Source organism: Mastigoproctus giganteus, chromosome 4 (genome assembly GCF_048544385.1).
Source record: "Mastigoproctus giganteus isolate SK-2022 chromosome 4, ASM4854438v1, whole genome shotgun sequence".
Lineage (NCBI taxonomy): Eukaryota > Metazoa > Arthropoda > Arachnida > Uropygi > Thelyphonidae > Mastigoproctus > Mastigoproctus giganteus.
In genome coordinates this window covers 130,481,455-130,509,009 of record NC_143578.1, presented here as the reverse complement: position 1 = coordinate 130,509,009, position 27,555 = coordinate 130,481,455, and the positions used below count along the sequence as shown (strand labels likewise).

Below are 27,555 nucleotides of genomic sequence, written 5' to 3'. Positions count from 1 at the left end.
GTAAGTAAGTTGTATTTCTCTACAAACATGTAGAGAAATATATTGTTTTATTCATTTATAGTTTATGACTCATAAATTTTCTTCCTTTAATTTATTTAAACTATCAACCTCCATGACAACAGATGGAAGTTAGTTGCAACAATCAACCCCCAACTGGCTAAAGGAAAACTTATGTACATCAATTCTGCAACCATCCTACCTCAATTTGAATCTATGCCCCCTCATGTGTTGTCTGAGCAAGATGTAGAATTTCATCAGCACTGAGCTTGCTCAATCCATTCAAAGCCTTAAACATATCAATCAGATCACCTCGCATGTGCCTAGTCTCCAGACATTGCAATCTGCAGAACCGAAGCCTTTCTTGGTAAGAGTACCCCTTTGTTCTGCTTGTCAATCTCATTGCCCTTCTCTGTATTCATTCCAGCAGCTCCTCGTCCTTCCTAAAATGAAGCCTCCAGACCTGCATGCTGCACTCAAGGTGTGGCCTGACAACTGATTTATACAATGGGATAATTGGCTCCTTAACCCTGTTAGCAAAATTCCTATATATTATTCACAAAACTCTACGGGCTGTCCTGGCAGCCTGTCTGCATTGGTCAGAGAACATCCTATCTGACTGCACATATACCCCCAGGTCTTTCTCATTTTCCACTACCCCGAGTGTGGTACCAAACAGTTGGTATGTTACGCTGAGGTTAATGCTACACATATGCAGTATTTTGGATTTATCAATATTAAACTTCGATTGCTGTTTCTCAGCCCATTTGCCCAACTTTTCTAGATCCTGTTGCAGTGGCATACTGTCATTCCTGACATTAACACACCCTGCCAACCTTTGTATCATCTGCAAATTTGGATTACCAAATTTGATTACCACTCAACCATTCTTTTAACCGTTAGCAGCAAGTTGCCCTTAATGCCACATTACTCCGATTTGTACAGTAGACTTATGTGTAACAGTATCAAAAACTTTCCTGAAATCCAAGTATATGATATCAATTTAATTTTTGCATCCAGTTCTTTTGAGACCACATTGTAGTAACCAATTAAATTGGCCAAACAAGATTTCCCCTTAACAAACCCATGCTGTGTTTGAAGTACAACTGATTCTTGCACTGCTTCTATTGGGAGATCAAGTAGTGTCAAAAACATGTATTAGTGTTGGTGGGGGGGGGGGGATTACTGAGACTTATGAAGGTTTCATGAGAAAAACACATATACAGAATATGTTAGGGTTACTAAGAGCATAAACAGGCATGCATGCACAGAATTGTCCACTAATGCTAGAAGTACAGTAAACAAATTTGAGATAATTTATTTACTTTACAATAAAAATTTATACAGAAATAGCATATAGGATATGGGTTGGGCAGAGTTATACAGTAAGTTCTGCTATAATGTGGTACATGTGTTCCTAAAAATCTCTGTGTTATGGTATTTTGCGCATTAAAAACAACAGGGCATATGGGAAAAATAGGGATAGGAGCAGAGCACTCAAAAAAATATTCAGTTTAGTAAGTAAAACACTGACGTTTTTATACCCGATGTGGAAGGGTGCAATTCACTGTTCTGATTTTCTTTCTTCTGTGCTGCTTTAAAATAGCTATCTAGCTTTTGTTGCTTTTCCTGCCTCCTCCTTTTATACAGGAGCTGCCTGTATGGTTCCAAATGCCACCAAGCACTATCCTACTATGTTCAGCATTACAAATCATTACCTTCAATCCACTGCAGGTGCTTTTCAATTCCACTTAAAGCAGCTGATAACTCTGCTCTTTTAAGTTCTTGTGGGGCAGCATACTGGACTTCATCGTCAACTTCATCTTTACTTTCCACTTGACTGCCTACAACAAGTTTTTGCAAGTCTTCAGTAGATAGATTCTCATTGTGAGACTCTAGAAGCTCTTCTACATCTTCATTTTCACTTCCTCGAAACCAACTTCTTTTGCAAGAGCAACACAACCTGCTCCGATTTGTTTTAGTTGCTCTGAAGGTTCAAAGCCTTCAAAATCGAAAATTAAATGAGGGATTAGTTTCCGCCACACGTGATTCAAGCAGCCTTTTGTAACATCATTCCAGGCTTCTACAATCATATCAATGGCAACTTTGATGTTAAATCTCTTCAAAAATTCTATAACAATTTGTGCCTGTCACTTTCAGTAGCAGCAATTAACATCTTGAATGTTCACCTTAAATGCTGCTCACACACCCTGGTCAAGGGGCTGTAGTAGAGAGGTCGTGTTCGGAGATAAAAAGATGAATTTGATATTTGGAGAGAGTTCAGCAACCATCTGAGGATGGCTTGGTGCATTATCAAGAATTATTAGAATTTTAAAATTTAAGTTCTTCTTCTTGTAATAATTCTTGAAAGCGTCATGGTAAGCTTCAACTAAATTATCAGTGAATATTTGCCCAATCATCAAACCTTTCTTGCTAGACCTATAGTGAACACCAAGGCTGGATTTCACGATTCCTTTTAATTTCGAGGTTATGAATCTGAATGTAATAAGTGATTTATGAAATTTAGGAATACAGTAGATAAATGGAAATTAAGTTATTAAAATTCAATTTTAATTTTTTACGTAATGTTATTAGTTTTGTGGTTATTACATTAGTGCGCGTTGCTAGAGTGTAGTTCATTCTTAATTTCTATAAAATAGGTTTTACATATAACTGTGTAATTACATGCTGCTTTGTCAACTGGTGTAATAACAGTTATGATGTATTTCTTTAAGTTGCTTATTTATTAATTTAGTGTTATGTTGTTTGTCATGTCTAATTTGTAAATGACCATATTTATTACAGATTATTTTTAATATTGTGAACAGCCACCCACGTTATGCCTCTACAGGAATATTGTATTTGTATGAGGAATTTATACAGTATCTTAATAAATCGTGGTATAACTGTTTTTTGAATGCCAATTTATTTAATGGTAAGTTGGGTTGAAATCTGAAACCAAGTGATAAAATATCACTGAGTTCAGGGTATGGTATTATATTTAAATCACCGGTTATAATATGATTATGATAGGGGGGGGGGAGGTCTAAGTATTCTGCTCAAAGAAAGCCTTTAGCAAACACATAGATCCTGTCCATTGCTGATATTGTGAAGGTTGGTTACTGTTATTTTGTAATTACATGCCTTTAAGCTGAATGGTCCAGTGTATTTAAATTTAACATTACTATTTATGCTATTAAAAAGTAGCAGATCATTATGTAGGTTAATTGTTTTATGTATATTTAAATAATCAATCATTTTGTTTTGAAAATTTAAGAGGAGTATAGAACTTTCCAGTTGTTTGTTGGTATATAAAATTTTGATTCTGAATTTGCTAATGTCTTGTATGGTGTGCATTAGGTGAACAGATCTAAAGTCATAATTATTAGTTTTTCTGTTTAGGGCATTGAGTATGCTGAGTTTAATGCTGATTACTGTATTATGTATGGGATTAAGTTTATAGGATCGGTGTTCCATATCGTAAATAAATCTAAGAACTCCCTTAACATATTTTTTTTTGTTTATTCTTGGCTATTTGGAAAATATTATAAACACACAGATTATTCATATTGTTATTCATGTATTTTTGGTTGAATTTGTTATTCAATCCATATGGGTATAAGGTTTTATATTGCAACATGCTAATCACTTCTTGCATTAATCTTGCTTTTGTGTCGTTAATTACATTAAGTATTGAAATAAAGATAGATTTTGATAACCAATAAAGATATATTTCGATAATCAATGTATATTATGCATTATATAAATTTAATATTTCTTAATTTCTATTATATTTTATATAATTCAAGATTCTATTATTTGTTATATAATGCCAAAATTTCTTAATTTATATTATCCTAAATTCTATTATTTGTTATATAACCTCAAAATTGATTTTGCCTTAGTGCATATTGATCATTACAGAGAACCCCTTATCATTGTTTTTTCGTTTCAATTTGGGTGGTTGACTCTGGAAGAAGTCAACCAGATTGTAGGTAAACAGCAATCAGTTTTGTATATATGTGTATATGTAACATACTATACTTATGCATTCTCCATAGATTTATCTAGATATGTCTCTTATAATCTTATCCATAAACTAATACATATATTTAATAAAATAATACAGTATATATATATTACATTATGGATGCATTGTATCTATTGCCACTGCAATGGATAATACCTACCATATTACTCATTTAATATATATTTATTTATTTATTTTATTTTCTGAAAGCAATAGAGTACTTCTTACTTTATTTCTGCAAATATGCTTTTAAGTAATATTTTAGGAAAAAAAAATATAGTCTATTACCATAAAGGTCTGGGTTAGGTTTGATGTGGCGTTGCAGATAGGTGGCACCACCTGGTCTTGGTATCATAGACCACAAAATTCTCCTTAAAACTTGATCAGTATCAACATCAAAAAAACTTTGGTAGTAGTTAAATTCCCAAAATGAAGGCGCAGCCTTCTTTTCACCTGATAGAAGCTATATAAATAACATAAAAAAACAAATTAGCATTTATGATATTTATGTGACAGTTAACTAATTTTTAAGAAAAATGGTTAATTTTTTTCAAAATTACTATATGATGCACCAGTCCACAAGACTTGCTCAGGTTTCAGAAGGTAAATTTTACTGCCGAAGTCAGTCTTACTAAACAAAATGTTAGTATAGATTGCATTTACTTGTAAAATCCCCCAAACCTATCAACTATTACCGATGTTATGATATGAACTTTCACTTTCTTCAAAGAGAGTGTTATCTTCAGTGCCATCAAAGGCATTGCTGATTCCACATTTACTGTAAGATGTCAGGTTTCTAGAAGAGAGTAGGATTTTCTTAATCATTCTCTTGGGAATAAATGAAGAGTTCTAGTGATATGTGTGTAAACCTCATCTTAGATATGCTAAACAACAGCAGCAATACAGTCTTACGTAAAAAAAAAAAAAAAGCTACATAAATCCAGCACAAGTTTGTTAACTACTATAAAATATAGCAGTTTATAAATAAATTAATGGTAACAAACATTAATTATATACCAAATGGCTGTATTGAAACAAATTTCCAAGGATACTTAAAACAAGAAAATTTAACAATATAATCTAAATTTAATATATAATAATGCAGCATTGCTGCACAATCAGAAAAAAGAGATACTATATATAGCTAAAACACTGTTATGCTGGAAGTGGAAATCCAACTTCTAATAACCTCATATCTCATGACATGAAATATGAGGTTATTAGATCACTACATTTCATGTTATCCTTTATTTACAGTTTATTTATGCCCATGAGTTCTTTTCCTTATCTAGATTAATATAAATTTTTTAATGGTTTAATATTTGGCTCTTTAATTTTAATAATGATAACTAAAGAAATAGTGCAATAATAATCCTAATAATAATAAAATAATGCAATAATTAAAGTAAAAGTACTGTAATTACAATAATAGAACGACAATAATGTAATAATAGAAAATATGAGATGTTCATACCTTTAAATATTATATTTGATTTGGGTCTCAGAAAGAAAGATTCAAATCAAATGTAAGCAAATTGAATAGAATCTTAAAGTTCTATTCAATTTTCTTACAATTAATGGCGAGTCTTTTCACTATTGTTGAAATATTTTGTGATTTTAATACAGTAGAGGAAAGCAATGTTGAAGAATATTATTCTGTCACATATTTCACGTTTACAATTATTTATATTTAAGTAATCATAAGCAGCTTTATAGATGTATGGTGCACAAATTCCCACAATTCCATCTATGTAGAGCACACAGTTCTTGAGAATGTGGATAGAAATGCAAAATGTAAAGATGATATACTGTGTTCAAGTGTGGAGATCTCATCTGAAAAAATACATTAAGCTTCTTGAAAGGGTCTAAAGATGAGCAACTCGCATAGTGAGATCGGAAAATTGGCAACCATATAGTAGTAGTAATCGAGGCATATGATGCAGGAAAACAAGCATATGAGCTTATGTAGCATTAGCTACATAAGCTCATATGCTTACCACAAAAAAAAAAAAAAAATTTCACACATCCATTCCCTCATCAACCAAGTTCATCAACTTCCTCCTTGAATTTATTTAAGCTATCAACTTCCACAATGACAGATGGAAGTTTGTTCTAGCAATTAAACACCCGATGGCTAAAGGCAAATTTCCACACATCTATTCTACAACCGTCTTTCCTCAATTTCAATTTATGCCCTCTCAGGTTCGTAATTTGTGCAAGCAGAACAATCTCATCAGAATTCAGCGTGCTCAACCCATTCAAGGCCTTATACACCTCAATCTGATCACCTCGCAGGTGCCTAGTCTCCAATTACTGCAATTTGCATAACTTAAACCTTTCTTGGTAAGACGACCACTTCATTCCTCTCACCAATCTTGTTGCCCTTCTCTGTACATGCTCAAGCAACTCAACATCCTTCCTAAAATGAGGTTTCCAGACCTGTATACAGTACTCAAGGAGTGGTCTGACCATTGATACACAAAGGGACAACAAATCCTTTTCCCAACTAGCAAAATTCCTGTATATCACGGACAATACCACATGACCTGCTCTGGCAGCCTGTCTGCATTGCTCAGAAACCTTCATATCTGACTGCACAATTACACTCAGATCTTTTTCATTTTCTACCAACCCAAGTGTAGTACCACACAGTTGGTACATTTCTCTGGGATTACTTCTACCAATATGCAGCACAATGCATTTGTCAATGTTAAATGCTACAGTTACCACTTCTCAGCCCATCTGCCAAAATTTTCTAGATCCTCTTGATACAAAATAACAATGGGCCCAACACTGAACATCGTGGGACTCAACTAATAACATTAGTCCATGAAGAGCAGTGTCCACTGATTACCGCTATCTGTCTTCTCCCACTCAATCACCCTTTTATCCATTGTAGCAACTTATCCTTAATACCATACTGCTCCAATTTGTACGGTAGTCTTCCACGCGCAACAGTGTCAAAAGCTTTCCTGAAATCCAAGTATACGATATCAAAATTAAATTTTTGCAACCAGTTCCTTTGTAATCACAGCATAGTATCCAATCAAATTTGTCAGATAAGATTTTCCCTTAACAAACCCATGCTGTGTCTGAATTATTACTGCAGTCTTGTCTAGATGATCCTGCAATACATCTTTAACCAGTGATTCCATTATTTTCCCCAGAACAGAAATTAAACTAACCGATTTCAAAGATTTCACCTTAGATCCTCCTTTGTGAATTGGGGATACATTGCACATCTCCAGTCCATGGGGACTTCCCGAGTCCAAGGATGCTCTCATAATTATGACTAAAGGTTTTCTTACTTCCTTTGCTGCCCCCTTTAATATAACTGGATATATCTCATCTACCCCATGAGGCTTTCTTATGTTTAACCTCAACAATTTCTCCTCCACTTTGCTCTCAGTTATTACAAAACCATTAAGCACCCTATTACAGTTTGATAAACTTCTGGTATGCACTTCCCTTAACTCCTCATGTGGGAATGTAGAAGAAAAATATTCATTCAGATTATCAGCTATCTGAGCAGGATCATCAACAGTCGAACCATCGATATCAAGTGGACCAATTTGATTCAACCCATTCCTCCTAGAGTTTATATAAGTAAGTCATTGCTGTTTTTCTTATCATCCTTTGCCAAAGATTTCTCATAATCTGCCTTTGCTTGCCTAACCTCCTTTGTGACTTGATTACAGACTATATCTGCCATTATATCTGCCATAGGCTTCAATGTCACCTGATAATTTATATGCATCTCATGCATATAAATTATCACAAGTCTCATTAGTTCATCTGACATTCATTTAGGCCTAAAGTTTAAACAATATTTCTTAGTTGGTATGAAATGCCTAATAGCTTCCAAGAGTAATTCCCTGAAGGCTTCCCACTTAGAATTTGCTGTTCGTAACATGATCAGTTTGTCCCACTGTACAGAATTTAAAAACAGTCTGACACCACTGTAGTCACCTTTATATTGCTCCGCTGAGAGGTGGCAAATGAAGTTTAACATTGACAAATGTAAAGTACTACATATGGGAAACAGCAACCCAAGAGCAATGTATCAACTCTGTGGTACTACACTAACAGTGGTAGAAAATGAAAAGGACCTGGGGGTGGCTGTGCAGGCAGATATGAAGTTCTCTGAGCAGTGCAGACGGGCTGCAAGAGTAGCTCATGGTGTCTTGTCAATGATATACAGGAATTTTTCTAGCAGGGATAAGGAGGTGATTATTCCCTTGTATAAGGCAATGGTCAGGCCACACCTTGAGTACTCTATAAAGGTCTGGAGGCCTCATTTCAAGAAGGATGTAGAGCTGCTGGAACGAGTACAGAGAAGGGCAACAAGATTAGTGAATGGAACAAAGGGTTGCTCTTACGAAGAAAGGCTTAAGTTTTGCAAATTACAGTGTCTGGAGACTAGGCACCGGCGAGGTGATCTGATAGAGGTGTATAAAGCTTTGAATGGTTTGAGCATGCTCAATGCCGATGGGATCCTTCCTCTTGCTCAGAATAATCACCTGAGAGGACATAAATTCAAATTGAGGAAAGACAGATGTGTGGAAATTTGCCTTTAGCCAGCAGGTGGTTGGTTGGTGGAACAGACTTCCATCTCTTGTTGTGGAAGTTGATAGCCTAAATAAATTTAAGGCTCAGCTGGACAGGTATTTCGAATGAACAGAGGGGTGAAGTGGAAGTTTTTTTTTTGGCTGATTTTGCATAAGCTTGCTTTCTTGCATCATATGCCTCTACTAATGCTAACTAACAGCATAACCCCTCCTCCCTTCCAATCCTGTCTATCCTTTCTGTAGTCATTGTACTTCCCAAATTAAAATTCTGTACTCTTTATATCACTGTGACAATGTCGGATATCCCAGCAATATCTGCCTTTGATGTCTTCACCAGCACTTCGAATTCAACAAATTTATTTACTATACTCCTAGCACTTGGTGTACATGCAAATATACATGCATCTATTCTTATTCATCCTAAAGCAGCCCATGTATTTATTTGTTCCCAGAAGGCGACCACCAGTCCCTGAAAACCCCAGCACCCCTCCAATCTAATAGAAGCAGTGCAAAATCACTTGCACCTCTGCCTGCAGCTACTGTTCATCTTTTAGTCTGTGAATCCCCCCTTCAAGCTAGTAGTTTTCCGACACACCTAACACCGTCTCGATAGCATCAGCAAACACTCTTGCACCCCTTCTATTAAAGTGAATCCCATCCCTGTAGAAACAGTCTCTCCTGTTAACAAGCACAGACCACACTGAGAAAAATTCTACCCAATGAGCCTCACAATCCCTCCAGGGCCAAATTGATTGACAAGGCTCTCCTCATCATATACTCCCTCCTATCGTGTCTGGGCAGAATTGCAGATACTTTCAAATTTAATCCTAACTTGACTTTTTTTTCAGCATTGACCTGCACTAGTTAAGTAAATCTGTAGATCCCTTATTTTTAAGGTCATTAGAGCCAACGTGTACAACAATATCACCCTTTGTGCCTTTAAAAGATATCTGTTCTACATCATCAACTTCTGCCCCTGGTAGACATACCCTGGTCCTATTCCACCTATCCTTTTTTCACAATATATTACCCGTCTCCCTGACAATAGAGTCACCAACAACAACCCCTGTGGGACCAGTGCATTCTGTTGAGTTGAGTTGACCAGTGCCTTGAGTTGGGCAGCTGAGAGCTTGATGGTCCCCCCATTTTAATACTTTCAAGAGTATCTAATCACCTCTTCAAATTTTCACAAGCACCCATCAGAATCCTGAGAGGGCACCTAATTTCTTGACACGCTGCACCTAGCACACACGAAGACATCCTTCTTGGCTAGATCATGTCCTGTTCCAGAGAGTTCTGTAAACATTTCACAAGTTGCACATTTTTTAGGCTCTGATGTGATGGAGAATTGCTCCACCTTGGTTCTCCCCCCCGAGGCACAGCACAGCATTCCTGGCTTTGTTTTTTGCTGCTCTAGTCTGGAGCATGATATTGAAATTAACAATGAAAATTAATAAGATCAATAAATTTAATTAATTAATTATCAATACTACACTATCAAATAGATTCCTAAATGCAGTGATCCATATTATGCTATCTAGTTTTACGTTAGAGCTACTATTTACCACAATTAAAAATTTGAATTCCCTATCACTTGCTCTGTACAAAAACAATGGCTGCAAGATTCGAACAAAACAACGGTTTTACTTCTATTAATTAGTAACCTAAATAAACTGAATCTAAATTAAAAATAACGAGCGTAACTAGAACTATAAAGCTTCTTATAAAGTATAATATAATAATACAATTAAGTAAATAAAATAGAAAAAAAAACTCATTTTCTTCACTGATATGAGGAAAGACTCTGAACATGTGGGCTATATATTTAGAACTTGGCAACCAGGCACCTCAGAGCTGACCTAATTGAGGTTTGTTGTTGTTTTTGTTTTATGGAGGTGTAATGACACAAGTTGCTAAGGCTATAATGTGCCTATTCACTTATTATATTAAGAGATGAGAGACGATTTCACAATTTCTTCTGACTTTACGGAGGTTTCCGTAAAGTCAGAAGAAATTGTGAAATCAGAAATTATTAAAGAGCCCAGTTTGCCTGAGGAAGTTAAAAAATTCAGAAATATTTGCCTTATCATCAATGAGATTTTCAAGATTTATTGGATTACAAAGATTAACCAGTGAGATCAACGATGAAGTTTATAGTCTTGTTTATAGTAGGGGCAGTTAATGAGAATATGTTTAATAGTCAAATTGTTAGAACAACTTGTACACTGTGGTGGATCTACTCACATCTCCTGTGAGTAAATAAAAGTGGGTCAGACGAGTATGACCTATTTTTGCCCTTGAAAGGACTACTTCTCACATTGATGTATGGACACTGGAGCGCCAAAGTTTCAGATCTTGTTTAAACTGAATGAGTTTATTAATAGTCTGAGAGTGCCAGAGTGCTGTCCATTCTGATAGGCAAGCAGCATGAACAGTTAATATATAATCTGATGCCGGAACAGGGATAGTAGTTAAAAATAAGGTAGTTGAATTTTTTGCAGCTTTATTGGCCAGTTCATTGCCCAAAATATCGGAATTTGCTGGAATCCAACCAAAAAGTGACCAGTTGGTGACATTCTTTAATTTGTAGTAATAAGCTTTTGATTTCATCTAGAATAGGGTGAACTTTATCTGAGGAATTACATAATGCCATGATTGAGCTGAGGGAATCAGTGTAAATAACAGATTTTAAGAACATCAGAATAGAGATTTTTTTAAAGCTAGTTTGATTGCATATAATTCAGCTGAAAAGATATGAAATTCTGATGGAAGGGATACTGATACAATTGTATTCAGAAACACTGCAGCTGCTCCAATGTTTGAATTAGATTTAGAGCCATCTGTATAAATTGGGGAAAAGTCAATATATTTTTGAGTTTAAACTGCATGAAGTTGTTTGATATTTGATGCTTGCAAAATATTCTTTCTCCATTGACAGAGGTAAGTGTCACAGGTCGGAAGAGGAGCTCATGATGGTTGAGTATAAGTTGCTACCTGTGGTAATGAATGGACGGAAACATTCCAAACCTGCACCAGTTCAAGCTGGTTTTACAATGCTAGGTTTTGTTTCTATATAGGTTTTCTAATAGTGGATTGAAAAAGTATGACTAAACGGGATGAGAGCCACAACTTTGTATCTTGACAGCATACTTCAGTAGCAGTGTTTTCTGCGTAAAGTTAGTGGTGGCTTGTGAACATCAATGCAGAGACTACGTGCTGGCGACGTTCTGAATGCACCAATTGCAATTCTCAAAGCACTGTGTTGAATGGGATCAAGCCAGTGTAATGCACTCTTTTTGGCAGAATCATAGATGGGAGCACCATAATCAAGATGGGACCTGATTAATGCACTATACAACTGAAGCAGGGAGATGCGATCTACACCTCATGTTTGGGCAAATAAAGCTCTGGGTATGTTTAACTTTTTTAGACAGGAAGTCCGTACATTTTTAATATGATCTAGGAAACTTAACTTATTGTCTGGGGTTAATCCTAGAAATCTGATGTTACTGGTGACTGGGATGGAGACATTAGAAATTTGAAGTTCAGGATCTGGATGAAGTTGGCATTGTCTACAAAAATGGATAGCAACTGTTTTCTGCTGTGAGAATCAATAGCCGTTGAGGCTCACCCAATGTTGTATTTTACTAAGTGAAATCTGAAGCTGTCTTTCAATAGATCCCATGTTTTGAGAATGACAGGAGATGGAAAGGTCATCTGCATAAAGCTAAGTCTCAACTGTATTTGGAAGCTGCTTAGTGACAGAATCAATTCTAAGAGCAAAAAGAGTTGCACTCAGTATTGATTACTGTGGAACACCTTCTTCCTGGATGAAGATTATGCAAAGGGTGTGTTGGTATCGAACTTGAAATAATCTAGTATGTAGAAAGTTCTGAACAAATATAGGAAGGTTGCCCCGTAGTCCGAGAAAGTTAATATCACTACCATGCTGCCAGGTGGTATCAAAAGCCTTTGATACCACCTGGCGGCATGTTACTTTTATAATGTTTTTTAAAATAAAAAACATAAAAGTTTATAATAAAAACAAGTGTCTGTAGTACATGTTTGATTAGAGAAGGTCAGATTACACAAAAATATTTTAGTTAAACGAGAGAATATATATTAGTCGCTCGAAATGTTTGTTGTAATATTAAATGCTTTATGCCACCTGTTGAAAAGACACTGTGGGAATACAATGACAATACACATAGGATTGTGCAATATTAATGTGGAGCCCAAGTTTACACTGCATAATTTTCCATTTAGCACTTTATTCTTCTACAGATTAATGAAGTCAGAGTCTTTGGTTGTAGTCGAGGCAAATGCAATCCAGGAGTCACATTTGGCATTTTGCCTTGCTTTGGCTTTAAGTTTTTTATATTTGATTAGATTATTGGTCGTAGGAAACTTGTGGAAGCTGTTCCAAGCATGGTTTTTCTCATATTTGGCATCTGAGCAACTGTCTTCCGCCAATTAAGAAGTATCTTCCACCATGCCGAAATCACGGCTTGTGAAGCTGTGATTTCAGCATGGTATGTTTAGCTGCAGTTAGTATCTGATTGGTGTATGTAGTTACATTGTCAATGGGTTGTTGTTGAACATAACTCCTCTCTAATTGGACCTGGGTGGAGTAGCTGTTCCAGTTTGCCTTGTTGAACTTCTAGGTGGATCGCTGCTCAAGAGTTATCCATGTTTGTAATGAGCAAAGGATTGAAAAGTGATCACTGTTTAGAGGATTGTTTATCACTGACCATGTCATACTTGGAAAAATTGATGGCAAGCAAATTGATAAGTCTGTTGCAAAGTTAGATCCTGTGGGTATGTGAATATAGGTGGAAGACCCAGAGTTTAATATAGTTAAGTTCTTATTATTCATGAATGTTTCAATCATTTTGCCTCTTGTGTCAATAACTACCGTCCATTATGGGGGTGATCCCCATAATGAATGGTGGTTATTGAAGTCACCAAAAAGGGAGATTGGAGATGGGAGTTGCATAATAAGATTATCAAACTCTGTATTGGAAAATGGTTGAGAAGGTGGCATATACACAGAAGCCAGGGTTATTGATAAATCGATTGAAATACATGCTACCACGGCTTCTAGACTAGTTTGTAACTGAATGTGCCTGGAGGGTATATTTGATTTCACAAGCACAGCTACTCCTCAACAAGCAGAAGAGTCTGAGATCCTGTTTTTTCTATACATTGTGTAATTTGTAAATTTTGATAAAGCTTGTGATGATAAAGTTTCTTGAAGACATACTCCTATTGAATTGAATCAAATTAGCAAATCTCTTAAGTCATCAGAACTGCTGCTTAGTTCCAGAGGACTAAGCCGCAATTCTTATTATTTAGACATTATTTAGGTTTTTGTTGCAGATTGGATCCCTGTTCCCATGCCATTCTGGAGAATTTCTGTCTGTCTTGTTTTATTTTGTCTTTTTTTTTGTGAAAAAGGGACATCCAAAATCCATGGTGTCATTTGCATGGAGTTCTCCACATTATTAATGATTTTAGATAATAATGGTCTCATTATTATCTAAAAGCTCATCTACATCCACACTGTTAATGGGAGATTCCATTTGTTTTCAGCCTGATTAGGTTTTAATTGTTCTTTGCCAACTGGGACCAATGGAGTATCAATAGGGATACTGATTGAGGTATTTGTAGCTTCGTTAGTTTTCTTTGGAAGATTATCTTTTATAGAGGTTGAAAGTGTAAATTTAAGCCAGATTTTCACTAGAGAGGTGTTAGGCAGAACTGATGCAATCATTTGTGCTGCAATAGAAACAAAGTTTCGAATGCAAGCTGCATAAGGATGATTACTAGGCATGTGCAACAAACTTGCCTAATGTACCACAGGAAATGTGACTATTTTCTATTTTATATTTTTGAATTTTCTTTCCTGTTATCCATAGTTCACAAGTTCTGGAAAAGGCTGGGTGGCCTCCTTTGCAGTTTGGACAAACAGGGATTGTGATTGAGCAATCAGCTTGAGTCCACAGATGGGACATATGGTGTTACCTTGACATACCTGCTGGGAATGACTGTATTTCTGACATTTAAAGCAATAAATGGGATTCAGAATGAAGGTCAAGTTGGACAGTTTAAACAGCCAACTTTGAGGATGGTAAGTCTGGAGTGCTGAATTAAAATGATGGATCTACTTGGAGTGAGATTTCCATTTTTAGTCAAGATTCGTTTCACAATTGTTACTTTTTTTGACTGGTGAGTACCTGACAGAGTTCTTCTTTAGAGGCTGTAATTAGGTCCTATTTGCTGATATTTTTTGATGAATTTAAGGTTTTGTGGGGAGTAATTGATACTGACAACCACCAAATGTTGTTGTCTTTAACAACCATTCAGAATGTTTTGAGGTGGCTGTTTCAATCAGGTCTCCAGATTGCAGTCTTTTCACCAGTTTTGGTGATCCAGCAACAGATTCCAAATTTTTTTAATTAAGAACGTTGGTAACTTGCCCAAAGTATGGGTGCTAGAGAATGTATCATGGAAATTTGGTAAATCATCACAACACTGCTTCTCTTTGAAGCCTTTTGGATTGACTGAAGTCATTGTTGATATTAGAAGTTTCTGCTCTTGAGCTCGAAGGCTCTAAGGGTGGATAATTGTTTTTATCCACGATGGCTCCTTTTGGCCCTAGGGGTTTACTTACCACCAAGGTTACTGTCCCCACCACGAGGAGGCAGGAGCAATTTCCCCTTGGTGATCAAGCATAGAGGTTAGTATATTTAGCAAAACTAGTTAAATTGAAGAAAAAGGTATTTTCCTTTTTCTGGGCTCTCTTCTTAGTGCTTTTAAGAAAGTAGAGCAACTTAACAGAAAAGTTTAATAAGTAAGGGAGAAAACAAGGAAAACTCAGTTGCAGGAGAAAAAATCCTCTTTAGATGCACAATAATTGTTTGGCCATGGAAACCCTTGCCACCCGGGGCCACTCTAAGTGGACCGTGGTTAAAGCCTATATGACTGCTAAATTATTGATGGTGGCATAATGAATCTGCCTCCACAAGGAGTATTACACATGGGATGTGTTTGCTGTAACTACTAATACCACTCCTTCCATTTTCTGGCACTCACTTGGATAACCTCTAGTGCCATCCAGTCAGCAGCATGCCCCATTAACTCTCATCAGAGATGTGTTAGCAGGCTAAGGTGCCTGTTATCCATCAAGTCTCTCCCATACATTGATTAAAACTTGAATATGACATTCTTATGATGATGTCCCAGGTAATGATCAACAAATAAATGAAAGATGCCTAATGTGTTGCCTTGGCACTTACTCAGCAGTCAGATACATATTACAATACTTACTTGCTCTGTATGTGCAAATATTTAGTCTAGTAAATGAGCACAACTTTGTTGATGGTTATGGAATGCAGTGGTGGCTATGGCCAGGTTCCACGTTAGCACAACTACCAGTTATTTTTTTAATCAAATGAAGATGATATATAATTATAAATAATCTTAATTACTCAGCAATCTACTATAATCTTGCTATAAAGAAATATTATTTGCTTCCAAAAAACAAGTGCAAACACTGACATGATACATGCAATAATGCAACTTTGTGATCCTGCAAACCTGGTGTAACTGGTTGTAATCAGCCACAACTAGTTTGTTTGTTTGTTATTTGGTTTTTAGGAGCATTAGCAACTAAGGCCATATTGCTCCGGGGATATGCGGTGGTCATTCCCTGACCTTTCCGCATCCTCCGTATTTGGTGGTCACGGGCTCAAACCCCCGGTCTGATCAAGAAGCATGTGCTACGCGCTGCTGCTCCTGCCCACCTGGCTATGGAGGCGCCGCCACAACTAGTGTGGAAACCTATGTTCAATGGTACTGCCATGAATGAAGAGGAGTCCAGGCATAAAACATCAGAGTCATACAGTTCAGATTGGTTGCGTAACATTTGGAAATCAGTAGCTGAATTAACGCTATTTTTGACATGTTGCATTTTGGATGAGAGACACGTAGAATTATGTAATTATAACAGGATTACAAATATAGTTTAGTTTTAAATATAAAGGTAATACCTATAATGACAATTATATGGAATGATTTTGAAATTAGAAAGTTTCAAAAATCAAAACTCATGCTGCAACTACCACATTTTTTATAACACAAAACATTACTGATAGAATGTTTCAAAATTTGTTTGTGGTAAGATACCCCTTCAGCACATATGTTGATCATATGTGTTCAATGGGGCATTTCACAAAATATTTACAAAAGTATCTGTCTGTAAAATCTGATCTAAACTGTAAAAACTGACATCCTGCAGTAATGTACACATACAATGTTAAACATACTAAACAAAAACTCTACCACAAAAAAAGCACAGTATATTGTTAACTGTTGTAATGGTATATCAGTAGCAACAAAGCAGTTAACGAAGTTAAGCATTCCTTTGGTCTCATGGAGCCAGAGATCAGAATACACAGAATATTTTTAGTAACTTTCTGAAACTAGATTAGATGTATAACTAGTGCCTCAGCAAGTACCAGAAAGCAATGCATGGTAGGCAGAATTTTAAAGTTGGTGTGCTGAGATCACTGTTGGGCACAAGAGCTCATCTCATAGTTGAGTGACCCTCTGTAAGGCATGGTCTCCTATTAGTTTCATGCTGCAAAATTCATTATGTTAAGAACTGGAGGAACCTGTATACAGTGAAACTTCCCTTTAATGGACAGCCATGGGGAATGAGAATGTGTCCGTTAGAGAGAAGTGTCTGCTAACAAGAAGTCTGAGGGAGAAAAAAAAAAAAGAAAGAAAGAAAAATCATTAAACGTTTAATGTAAAATTAAACGTTTAACGATTAATTGATTAATAAAATATATACAGATTTTGCACAATATTTTTGTAAATAATATACATACGATTCTGCTATGCATATTATGACTTTATCTTAAGAAAAATATATACAGTAATCACTTATTTTCTTCTGTACCTTCTTCCGGTTGATAATTTTGTTTTCAACATTTGTTTGGAGTGAAGAAACCATCGAAAGTCCTTCAGTATCTTCTTCAGCTGCAAAAAACATTTTTAAACGATTGATTTGTACGAACGCTTCTTCTATTTTCATCGGTGGTTCATCGTTAATGTTCTTCGACAGAATGACCTCCTTCCATTTCTTCATCCTCATGAGGAACTTCTTGAAAAATATCGATGATAATGTCGTTGATATCTAGAGCACCATCTTCTGTAGTGAGGTTCGAGTCTATATCTTTGTAGCCAGGGTCACTTGTAGCGGAAGTATCGTACATTATCAATAGATGTTGAAGTTCTTGTTCTACTTGGTGCTCCACATTGCTGTTCACAACTTCAATTTTTGTGTTTGAGAAGCCAGACTTGACAAAACAGTTCACGACAGTTTGTTTTTTAATTACGTTTACTGAAGAGGAAATCCACTGAATCGCATCTAGGATGCTGAATTTCTTTGCAAGGTCACTCGCACATGTTACATTGTTCGTGTTTGCAATGAGATGTCTTAAAACACGTTTTCTGTAGTGAAGTTTAAAATTTTTTATTATCCCTTGATCCAAGGGCTAACACTCTGGAAATGTGTTTGGTGGCAGAAAAACGATTTGAATGATACAATTAAATGTGTGGGTGAGATGCAGCATTATCCATGAAAAGAATAATTTTTCTGTTTTGACGAATCATGTTTTGGTTAAAGTAACTTATCCATTCGCTCATGATATCTCGTTTTTTATTAGATTTCCAGTCAACATTCAAAAGATTCAACTTTATGCCCTTGAAACAACAAGGATTTTGTGGTTTTCCTATAACAAGAGGTTGTTCAAAGTCTCCCAGCATATTTGTACACAATAGTACAGTCAAGCGTTCCTTAGCAATTTTTCTGCCCTGGCACTTTTTGTTTTTTAGACTCATTGTTTTTTCAGGAAGAGTTTTAAAAAACGACCCTGTTTCGTCACAGTTGTAAATATCCTTAGCTTCAAAATCACGACATAAATCTTCCAGTGTTTGACGGTCCACTCTGTTACAAACATGTAGGTGGTAGATGACTTTCATCAACCGGTGAAATACCACCACTTTGCTTATTGGAGGCTTGAAGTGATGAAACCCATGTTTAGTCTCTAGAGCAAAGTTTCCGGCATCCCCCCCCCCATACTTCTCCTTCAACCCATGCACGGTACTAAGTACTATAGGTTTTGATACCTTTCGTGTTTGGGGTTTTCATAAAAAAAAAAAAAAAAAAAAAACAGTATCAACAGATCCACCTGCACCACTTACGGTTTTCCAAGAAATTTTATGCCGAGTTTTGAACTTGTCTAGCCATCCCACAGAAGCTTTGAACTCATTTACTCCCATAGATTTCGCAACCTCCAAAGCCTTTTCCCTAATAATAGACGCATTAATGGGAATTTTTTTAGCACGTGCACGACAAAACCACTCATGTGTAACATTGTCAATTTGAAGTCCAACAGTTTTCGGGAATGATTTTTGAACCTGATCATTTACGTGTTGCCAAAATTGTTTGAGCAGTTCATTTTTTTTTTTTTATTTAGGATGTCGCTTACCTGCGTCTTCCCGATTTTGAATTTTGCAGCGAGATTGCAAACACTATTTTTTTGCCGATCATACGCATTAATGAGTTCGACTTTATCTTTTAAAGTTAAATGTTTACGAGAAGACATTGTGCACATCACACGACACTGAACAAAACTGAAACTCAAAAGATGAAAGGCCGACAAAATTCCCACCCCCCTGCACACACCGAATTCATCAGAAGTTTTACACGTGCCTTAAAATTCTTGAAAAAGGGTTTAGAACTGCGACGTAAACCTTGATAAAATTCAGAGAATCGGAAATAGAAAATAAACACGCAATTGAGGCAATACGGGGAAGAAACGTTCCTAGAAAAAGGGCCGTGAGCTCGCCCGCTGTCCATCATGGGGAGATCAAATTAAGTGCTAAATGAAACAGTGCAAATTGCCTATCTGCGTCCGTTGCAGAGAACGTCCGCTAGACAGAAGCTGAAAACACGTTAAAACCAATAGAGGAGAGTTGGGGAATTTGAAAATGTCCGTTGTAGAGAGAGAGAGAGATGTCCGTTAGGAGAAGTTTCACTGTACTTGTTCAAAAATCAAATTTTTGTGGCTATGATCATTGCAGAGTTGTTCTAGTTCAATGTGTTAAGTATTGATTAGATCGAGGAAGTTACTGGGAACAGGCAGGGGGAAGTGTGCTGCCAGTTTGGTAACAAGAAGCTTGCTTGGCAAGAATTTCAGCTAAGAGCCATCCACAGTTAATACAGTCTGTTATATTTTATCTCTCTCTCTCTCTTTCTTTTTAATATACAGGTAACCCTCGTATAACACGGAGGTTACCCGTGTAACAAAACTAACAAAAATACACCTTTCTAGATTTGTGTGCATCATCTGCTCTTTTTAAAAAATCAGTAATCTGGGTTTGTTTGCGTTCTCTTGATAAATCTTTGTGAATTTCATTGTATGGAACTAAGCATTTTTGAAGCTACCTTTTCAACTTTGGGCTCCTTTCATTCAAGAATCTGCATTCAAAAAATAAGATTCTAATTGCCTGGCTAACTTTATGCCTTCTCATATGCTTTTTAGTGTAAAATTGGAAATTTCAGAATTTTAATTTGCGCTATCATCCTTTGAATTGATTTGGTTTTACCTCTGATGCCATTTCCACCAATGGGGCACTATAGCCTCAGCAGCTCGGGCACCATTTAACGGGCGCGCACACGCACGCACAATCTGCTTCGCCAACCTCTTTTTCTACCAGTAATTCTTGAACATCCTCAGTAACCATATCTTTTTTATTTTTTTAGGAGCATCAGTGACTAAGGCCATGTTACTCTGTGTACATTGTCTATAAATTGCGTGTGTCCTGAGGTCGATTTTCTGTTTTGCTGGACGAAAAACCTGAGTTTGCAGGAGAAAAAACCATGCTACCCTCACCCGAGCCCAACTAACTCAGCCATGTTGTGAAAAAGACCCAAAAAATTCCTCCCACTCATTTGAACTCAGGTCTTTTCCACCTGGTGTGGGGTTGTTGTTGTTGTTGGGTTTAACGACACAGGCTGCTAGGGCCATAGTGTCTTTCTAATGGTGAATATGAAATAATAACTATATTTTATGATATATTCATATCCGGTTTAGGAAAGTAAATAGTTCTTTTTTATTAGAATCATCTCCCAGAATCTGCATTAAATTTATTAATGTCTGCATATTAGCAATTGATTTAAAAGTTTCTAAGCAGATGTTTTGAAAGTGGGAACAGTCCACTAACAAATGGTCAGTTGTACTTGACATTATGTACATTGGGGAGCACTGTCATTAGTTAATAGATACAGGTGAGTAAGATGAGTATGCCCAATCCTGAGCCTTCCTAAAATTGTTTTCTTCTTGTCTGCTTTTCTGGAAGCTGGAGAGCCACAGCTTTGGTTCTGGTTTTATTTGGTATAGTTTGTTTCCTGGATAACCTCTCCAGATCAGTGGCCAGCTATTGTAACATGCTTTACGGATAATATGTTTATAATCAGTATATGGAGTTTGAAAAGTCTGCAAAAGAGTAGTATCTGGTTGTTTGGCTGCAAGATCTGCTCTTTCATTTTCTGCTATCCCAGAATGACCTGGGATCCAGCAGAATGTCACAGTTTGGTTTGACTCATTACACACAATGTAATTTAGAATGGATTTGTTTTATTACAGGGTGAGAGGAGTTGGTATTACTATTTATGGCAGATACAGCACTGAGAAAGTCAGTGTATATTAAGGCAGATGAAATTAGAAGTCGAATAATGTGATCTAGAGCCAAGTTAACAGCATAAAGCTCAGCAGTGAAGATACTGCATTCTACAAGTAATGAGACAGAAGTGGTGAATGATGGAAAGATTGCCGCAGCACCTACTCGGGTCTCAGTTTTTGATCCGTCTGTATAGATCTTACAGGCCTGTGAATTAGAAGCAAAGTGAGTTTTGTGTAACTGTGCGATATTGAAGGAAGACAAGGTGTTCTTTCCCCACTGTTGGAAATAGTCATCGTAAATTGCAGGGACCTGGTGTGGGGGAGAATGGCAATTCTGTCAACTGTGCTACCCACGAGGACTTCAGACCATATTTCCTGAATGAACTGACTCTGGCCATACATTTTTCCACACGTATTTAACATTGATGGTTTTACTTATTTCAGCGATAAAACTATGATTTTGATACAGTCCACAATTGAGAAATGTTTCCATGCCTCCATTACTTCAACAGATTTGGAATCAATGTTTTCCGAAATCCATTGTAACGATTTTCTGATGTAATGAGTTTTAAAGGTGGATATAATGCCTTGATCCAATGACTGAATAAAAGAAGTTGTATTAACCCAGTACAACTGTGGTGGTAGGAACATAACTTCAACATTTGGATGACTTAAATCTTTTCGATGGCCTGGTGTGCTATCCAATAGTAATAAAACTTTGAAATCTAGATTTTTCCACAAATTCAACAAGCACAAGTTCAATAGCACAGAGCGTAACATGGAGATTTTCCAACAAAATGAAATACAGGGATTTCTCAATATTTTTTTTTTTTTGACTAGCAAGTCAACAGTGGGGATTGAAAAAGAGTGGAAATGTTGAAAAACTGCATCCAACATAATAGCAGGTTTTCCCCTGCACAATAGCTCAAAAATACCGTTATGCGAGGTTTACCAAAATTCTCTAACCATGTTATATAAGTATCGTGTTGTGCGAGAATTGCCGCAATTTATCAATCATGTTAGAGCAAAACCGTGTTGTAGAAGTACTGTGTTATACGGGGGTTGCCTATATATTAAACAGGTAAGATAAAGGAGCTTGTGTGAGGAGTTTGGGCAGCTCTTCAGCACATCCCCAAAAATATGCATAATTTAACAAGGATTTCAATTCTCAATATTCATTCCTGAAAATTTATTGAGAGGAAGTTGGGTCTGATGCTCAGAGAACAGTGGCATAAAGTGCAACAGGGATTATAAATTTCTGAATTAATGGATGGTAATCTGAAATTAAAAAAATCCAGTCAGCTATTGGTGGGAAAAGTGAAGGGTTGCCACTGATTTGGATTTTTGTAACTTCCCTGAGCAGTTTGTAATAGCTACACTAAATCTATTCAATTGCAAGCACAGTACTGACAAAAGAATAAGATTATTATATCACCCCCAGAATATGAATAGTGTGGGGGAAAAAATACCTCTTCTCTTTCTTCATCATCTATTATGCCAGCTGGATCTGGGAAACTTGTATATGATTCTGAAGGAGCAGTTGGAGTAACTGTACTTCTATTAATATTAAAATCTGAAATTATAATATTTTTTATATAAGTGAAAAGTTAATATATTAAGCTACACTGAAATAAAATTAAAAAATAAATAAATAATTTACATTTACACTTCCTGTGATTTTCAGAACAAAAAGAAAATTAGGAATTTGCAAGACATTGACCAAAATGTTAGGATGGTTTCCAACTTAGGGTAGTAATCCCTAAAAAGATTATAACTGTTAAAAATGAATTCACAAGAACAATATTTTAATTAAATATATCAATAGTAGAACTACATTACAACAATTACAACATAACAACTAAAAATGTATTATTCTCAAGAGTCAAACAAAGTTAAATAATACAAATACAGTAAGTGTAGAGAAAAACAAGAATTTATCATGCCTTGGAATTTTAATTCTTCATCCTCATCATCTGCTTGATCTGTAAGCTGAAAAACAAAGGAAACACTATGAACAAGTACTAATTATCAGAGGGTTAATTTTTGGATTTAATTTAAAGAAAAAGATCATCAAGAGTCACTAAAACATTGTAAATAATATTTTGATAATCTGTTCCAAGTATAACATTTAGGTATTTAATGAAACAAAAAACAAAATTAAAAAACACAAGTATAAAATAATTCTACAAATTCTCTTACTGTACAGAACAATTTTAAAACTATTGCAACTCACTACACAGCATTAATTGATTCATGTTGCTCCCCTTAAACAATGAGTACTGTATAGTAAAGAACTCAAACAAGATTCCATCTTGATGACTCCTACAAAATAAATATAATATTCTGCCTTGGTTATGCCCTGGTTTTAGTAAATGTCATTGTAATAATTACAATAAGTTATACTAATAACATTAGTATAACTGTGTTATACTAATAACATACACAATGTTGCTTTACACAAATTTAGTCAAAAACTGCCATAGTTTATTGTTACTTGAATTCTCTGGGGAGAATTCAAGTAACAATAAACTATGGCAAAATTTGTTAAGTTTTATGCTATTTAGATTTAATGATGAATTTGTCTTCTTGTCTCATAAGGCTTAAAACATACTTACACCAAATGTTTTCCCTCATTTTTCTCCCTTAAAGTGCAGTCATACTTCAGAAATGTTGGCATTACAGTGTTGGACTGGCCTGACAACAGTCCAGATTTGAACCTTATTGAAAATTGCTGGTACATAATATCATCTAAAATTGCTCAGAAGAAGCCAACAAGTAAGATTCAGCTGCAGGAGAGCATTGTAAGGGTGTGGTATCACAAAATTGGAAACTATATCCAGAAGTTGATTAACTCTATGCCAGATCGGTGCAAGGCTGTAATTGCAGCTTGAGGAGGAACAACAAAATATTGAGGACTTATTTTGCTGATTTACAGTACATAACACTATTATGTTGTCATTTTAGTTTGTACACGTAAATGCAATAAAATGTGTGTTTGGTTGTCATGATTGCCATTTGTATGATTTCTCATATTTCCATTAATTACGCATTTTTACCTTTTGGGAAGATATTTATGGCAATTGGGTATATCAGGTGGAATCTTTTTATTGGATTCCATTCACAGAGATATATATCCCATCTAACAAATGCATTTCGAACATTTCTGAAACCCAAAATGCAGCGAAAACACATTATTTGCAAAATTCACAAGTGATGCAGTTTTTTCCAAGTAAGTAACTTTTATGCTTAGCTACATATTTCTGAATTGCTCTTTCTCTTTCCATGTTTTAGTCTTTGGAATAGGCAGAATGACTGCCTCTACAATTTGGACACTGTAAAGACTGCAGCACATTCAGTATGTGTGTGTTTTTGGACCCACAGGAAGCACATACTCCTGCCCCTCTACTTACTGCCTACGAATGCCCAAATTTCTGACATTTGAAGCATCTAATAGGATTTGGTACATGTGGTTGGACATGAAAATTCAGGTAACCTGCTTTTGCAGAAGTTGGTGGACTTAGTATCAGTAGTGGCAGTAATGCAAGAAAGCAAGCTTATAAAGCATCAGCCAAAAAAAAAAACAAACCAAAAACCCTATAAACTTCACCTGTCCATACCCTCCAAGAATTTGTCTAGTTCTTCCTTGAATTTATTCAAACCATCTACTTCCATAACAACAAATGGAAGTTTGTTCCAACAATCAAGTATCCCCTGGCTGAAGGCAAACTTTCGCACATCTATCCGCAACCATCTTTCCTCAATTTGGATTTATGCTCCCACACATGTAGTCCCAGCAAGAGGAAGAATGCTATCAACATTTAGCTTACTCAAACCATTCAAGGCTTTAAACACCTCAATCAGATCTCCTCGCAGGTGCATAAGACGCTGCAATTATGTTCCTTTCAGCAATCTGGTTGCTCTTCTCTGCACCCATTCCAGCAGTTCTACATCCTTCCTAAAAGTGAGACCTCCAGACCTATAAACAGTACTCAAGATGTAGCCCAACCATGGCCTAGAACAAAGGGATAATCACCTCCTTATCCCTGCTAGCAAAGTTTTTTTGCTGAGGTAAATATCAGAATGAGATTTATAGTTGGAACTAATGAGCCATCTCTTTAAATGAAAATTTTTTCTGCCCGAATAGCATTTTGATTGGAGAGTTCCTGTGCAGTTATATTGTTGCTTTCTCCATGCGCCTTCAGATACATGGAGAAGGCAACAATCTGTTATTATTCCTTTATATTCCTCTATATATGAATGTTTTATATATATTTATATATGTTATTTCATACATATATTCTATATATGAATTATATACCTTATATTCATGTGTCATTACAGCCACTCCCTGACTAATGTAAGGGTTGCTTTCCGCAGAACGCTATGCAAGTCGTATTTTACGTAAGCCAGAATTTCCCTAAATAAGCATTTAGGGAAATTCTGCACTTGCAACTATGTGTGCTGAATTTGATTGAAGCAAAAAGAAATGTTCGATGAACATGTAAATAGAATTATTTATTAAATTTTTTTTTAATCTCATGCATAGGAAAAATTACAAAAGTGTTCAAAATTATAAATTTACAAAAAGAGAGAGAAGACAGGCATAATATCAGCAAGTTTTACCTTTCGAGCATCGTTGCCAGAATAATTCTCTGCTGAAAAATACGATGCTGTGGAAGTTGAGTGCTGTGGAGATTTCGAAACACATCACAAAATTTTTCTGCAGTTGCAGAATTGTCAATTGCAACTTCACTGCTTTAATGTTGCGGAAACAAGCGTGATGCTTGAACCTATTAAACCACCCGTTTCTTGCCACGAACTTGGCTTGGGGTTTGCTGTACTTATCGTTATCTTCATAAATACTTCTTGCTTAAATGCCCATTAGATTTGGGGGCACTCACTTCTGAATCTGATTTTCCATCCATATTATTAATAGCTTTTCCATCTTCGATATAGCACCTGAATGCTGTTGGGGTGGACTGGCCCCGGTGTGAAATAGGTTGATCCTTTAACATGTTCTTTACATGCTCAGGGTCCTTTGAAATAGTATTCACTGTTGAAGCAGCGATACCTAATTCCCATGCAATAGATGATAAAAATCTTTGTCCTGCTTCGTACTTCTTGATAATTTTCATCTTCATTTCTAAATAAATTTTGTTCCATTTCTTATCACTGCCACCACTTGCACTTTCCATTGGCCCCTTTCCCTTCACCGTTGTAATAAATAAATAGGAATGAAGAGAATATTCTGAAAATTTATTTGTTTTTTATATGATTGAAGATGTCATGGAAGGGGAAACACATTTCACCATAATAACGTAAAAACCCACAGAATTCCAGTTATTGGAATTATCTGAAATGCAATAAAATCGAGTTTACTACCTGTTTATAATTAGATGCACTAACAGAAAAGCCCACGAAACCGGAAAGTACAGATTGTTTTATGGTAGCGACCTCCAGAAATGTGCTTTAGAACAATATCACAAAGGCAAAAATTGATTCTTATAACCGAACATTTGATAATGATGAAAGTGCAGTTTCCATTATAAAAATGGACCCTTTAAAGTGATGAATAGCTCATTTATATAGTGAATGAATTACCAAAAAAAAAAAAAAAAGTGCTACTGGGTTCACATTATGATAGTTTCACGATACCTCCATTTATTTCTACGGGATGCAAAATACGTTTCCACAATTTTTTTAAGTTTGCACCGGCTGGTAAAAACTTATGAAAAGTTGAATTTCCTTAGTCGAGTATTACTTAATTGGCGAGTGTCTGTATATGTTATCTGAAGCGGTAAATATAAATATTGCATATTATCAATTACTGTATATTCATATTAATTCTTATTTAGTATTTCTGCACAGAGATGAATCAGCGGTTAAGCACTGCAATGTATACACTATTCCAATTAAATAAACTCCTTTAGAGTAGTTTAAGGTTGCATGAGGGGGGACACTTGTATGGGAGTTCCTCCAAATGTCAATTTAAGTAATTGTTCAGAGTGCCTATGTTTTGCTGTGTTTTCAATAAGCAGATCTGATTTTAGTCAGTGAACCATTTTTGGTAAGACAGCAGCATTCTCTAAACATTTTTGAATCAGAAAACAAAGATCTTGCTAACAGTCAGTGAGTGTATAATCAGGAAGTGAGGCCAAACATTCTGGTCAGTACCTTCTTTTGCGTTTTGACAAAGGATGGGTTA

General features: G+C 35.9%; 1 protein-coding gene across 1 annotated transcript in view; it reads right to left on the bottom strand.

The window, feature by feature from the left end:
• The window catches only part of LOC150087063 (protein YIPF1), a 111,140-nt gene that overhangs the window by 63,019 nt on the left and 20,566 nt on the right, over window positions 1-27,555 (bottom strand). The window contains exons 2-4 of the mRNA XM_090372362.1: window positions 23,294-23,339; window positions 22,820-22,923; window positions 4,316-4,490 (exon numbers count right to left, since the gene is read on the bottom strand). Coding sequence (XP_090228488.1) covers window positions 4,316-4,490; window positions 22,820-22,923; window positions 23,294-23,339 — 325 coding nt within the window. The remainder of the gene's footprint in view (window positions 1-4,315; window positions 4,491-22,819; window positions 22,924-23,293; window positions 23,340-27,555) is intronic.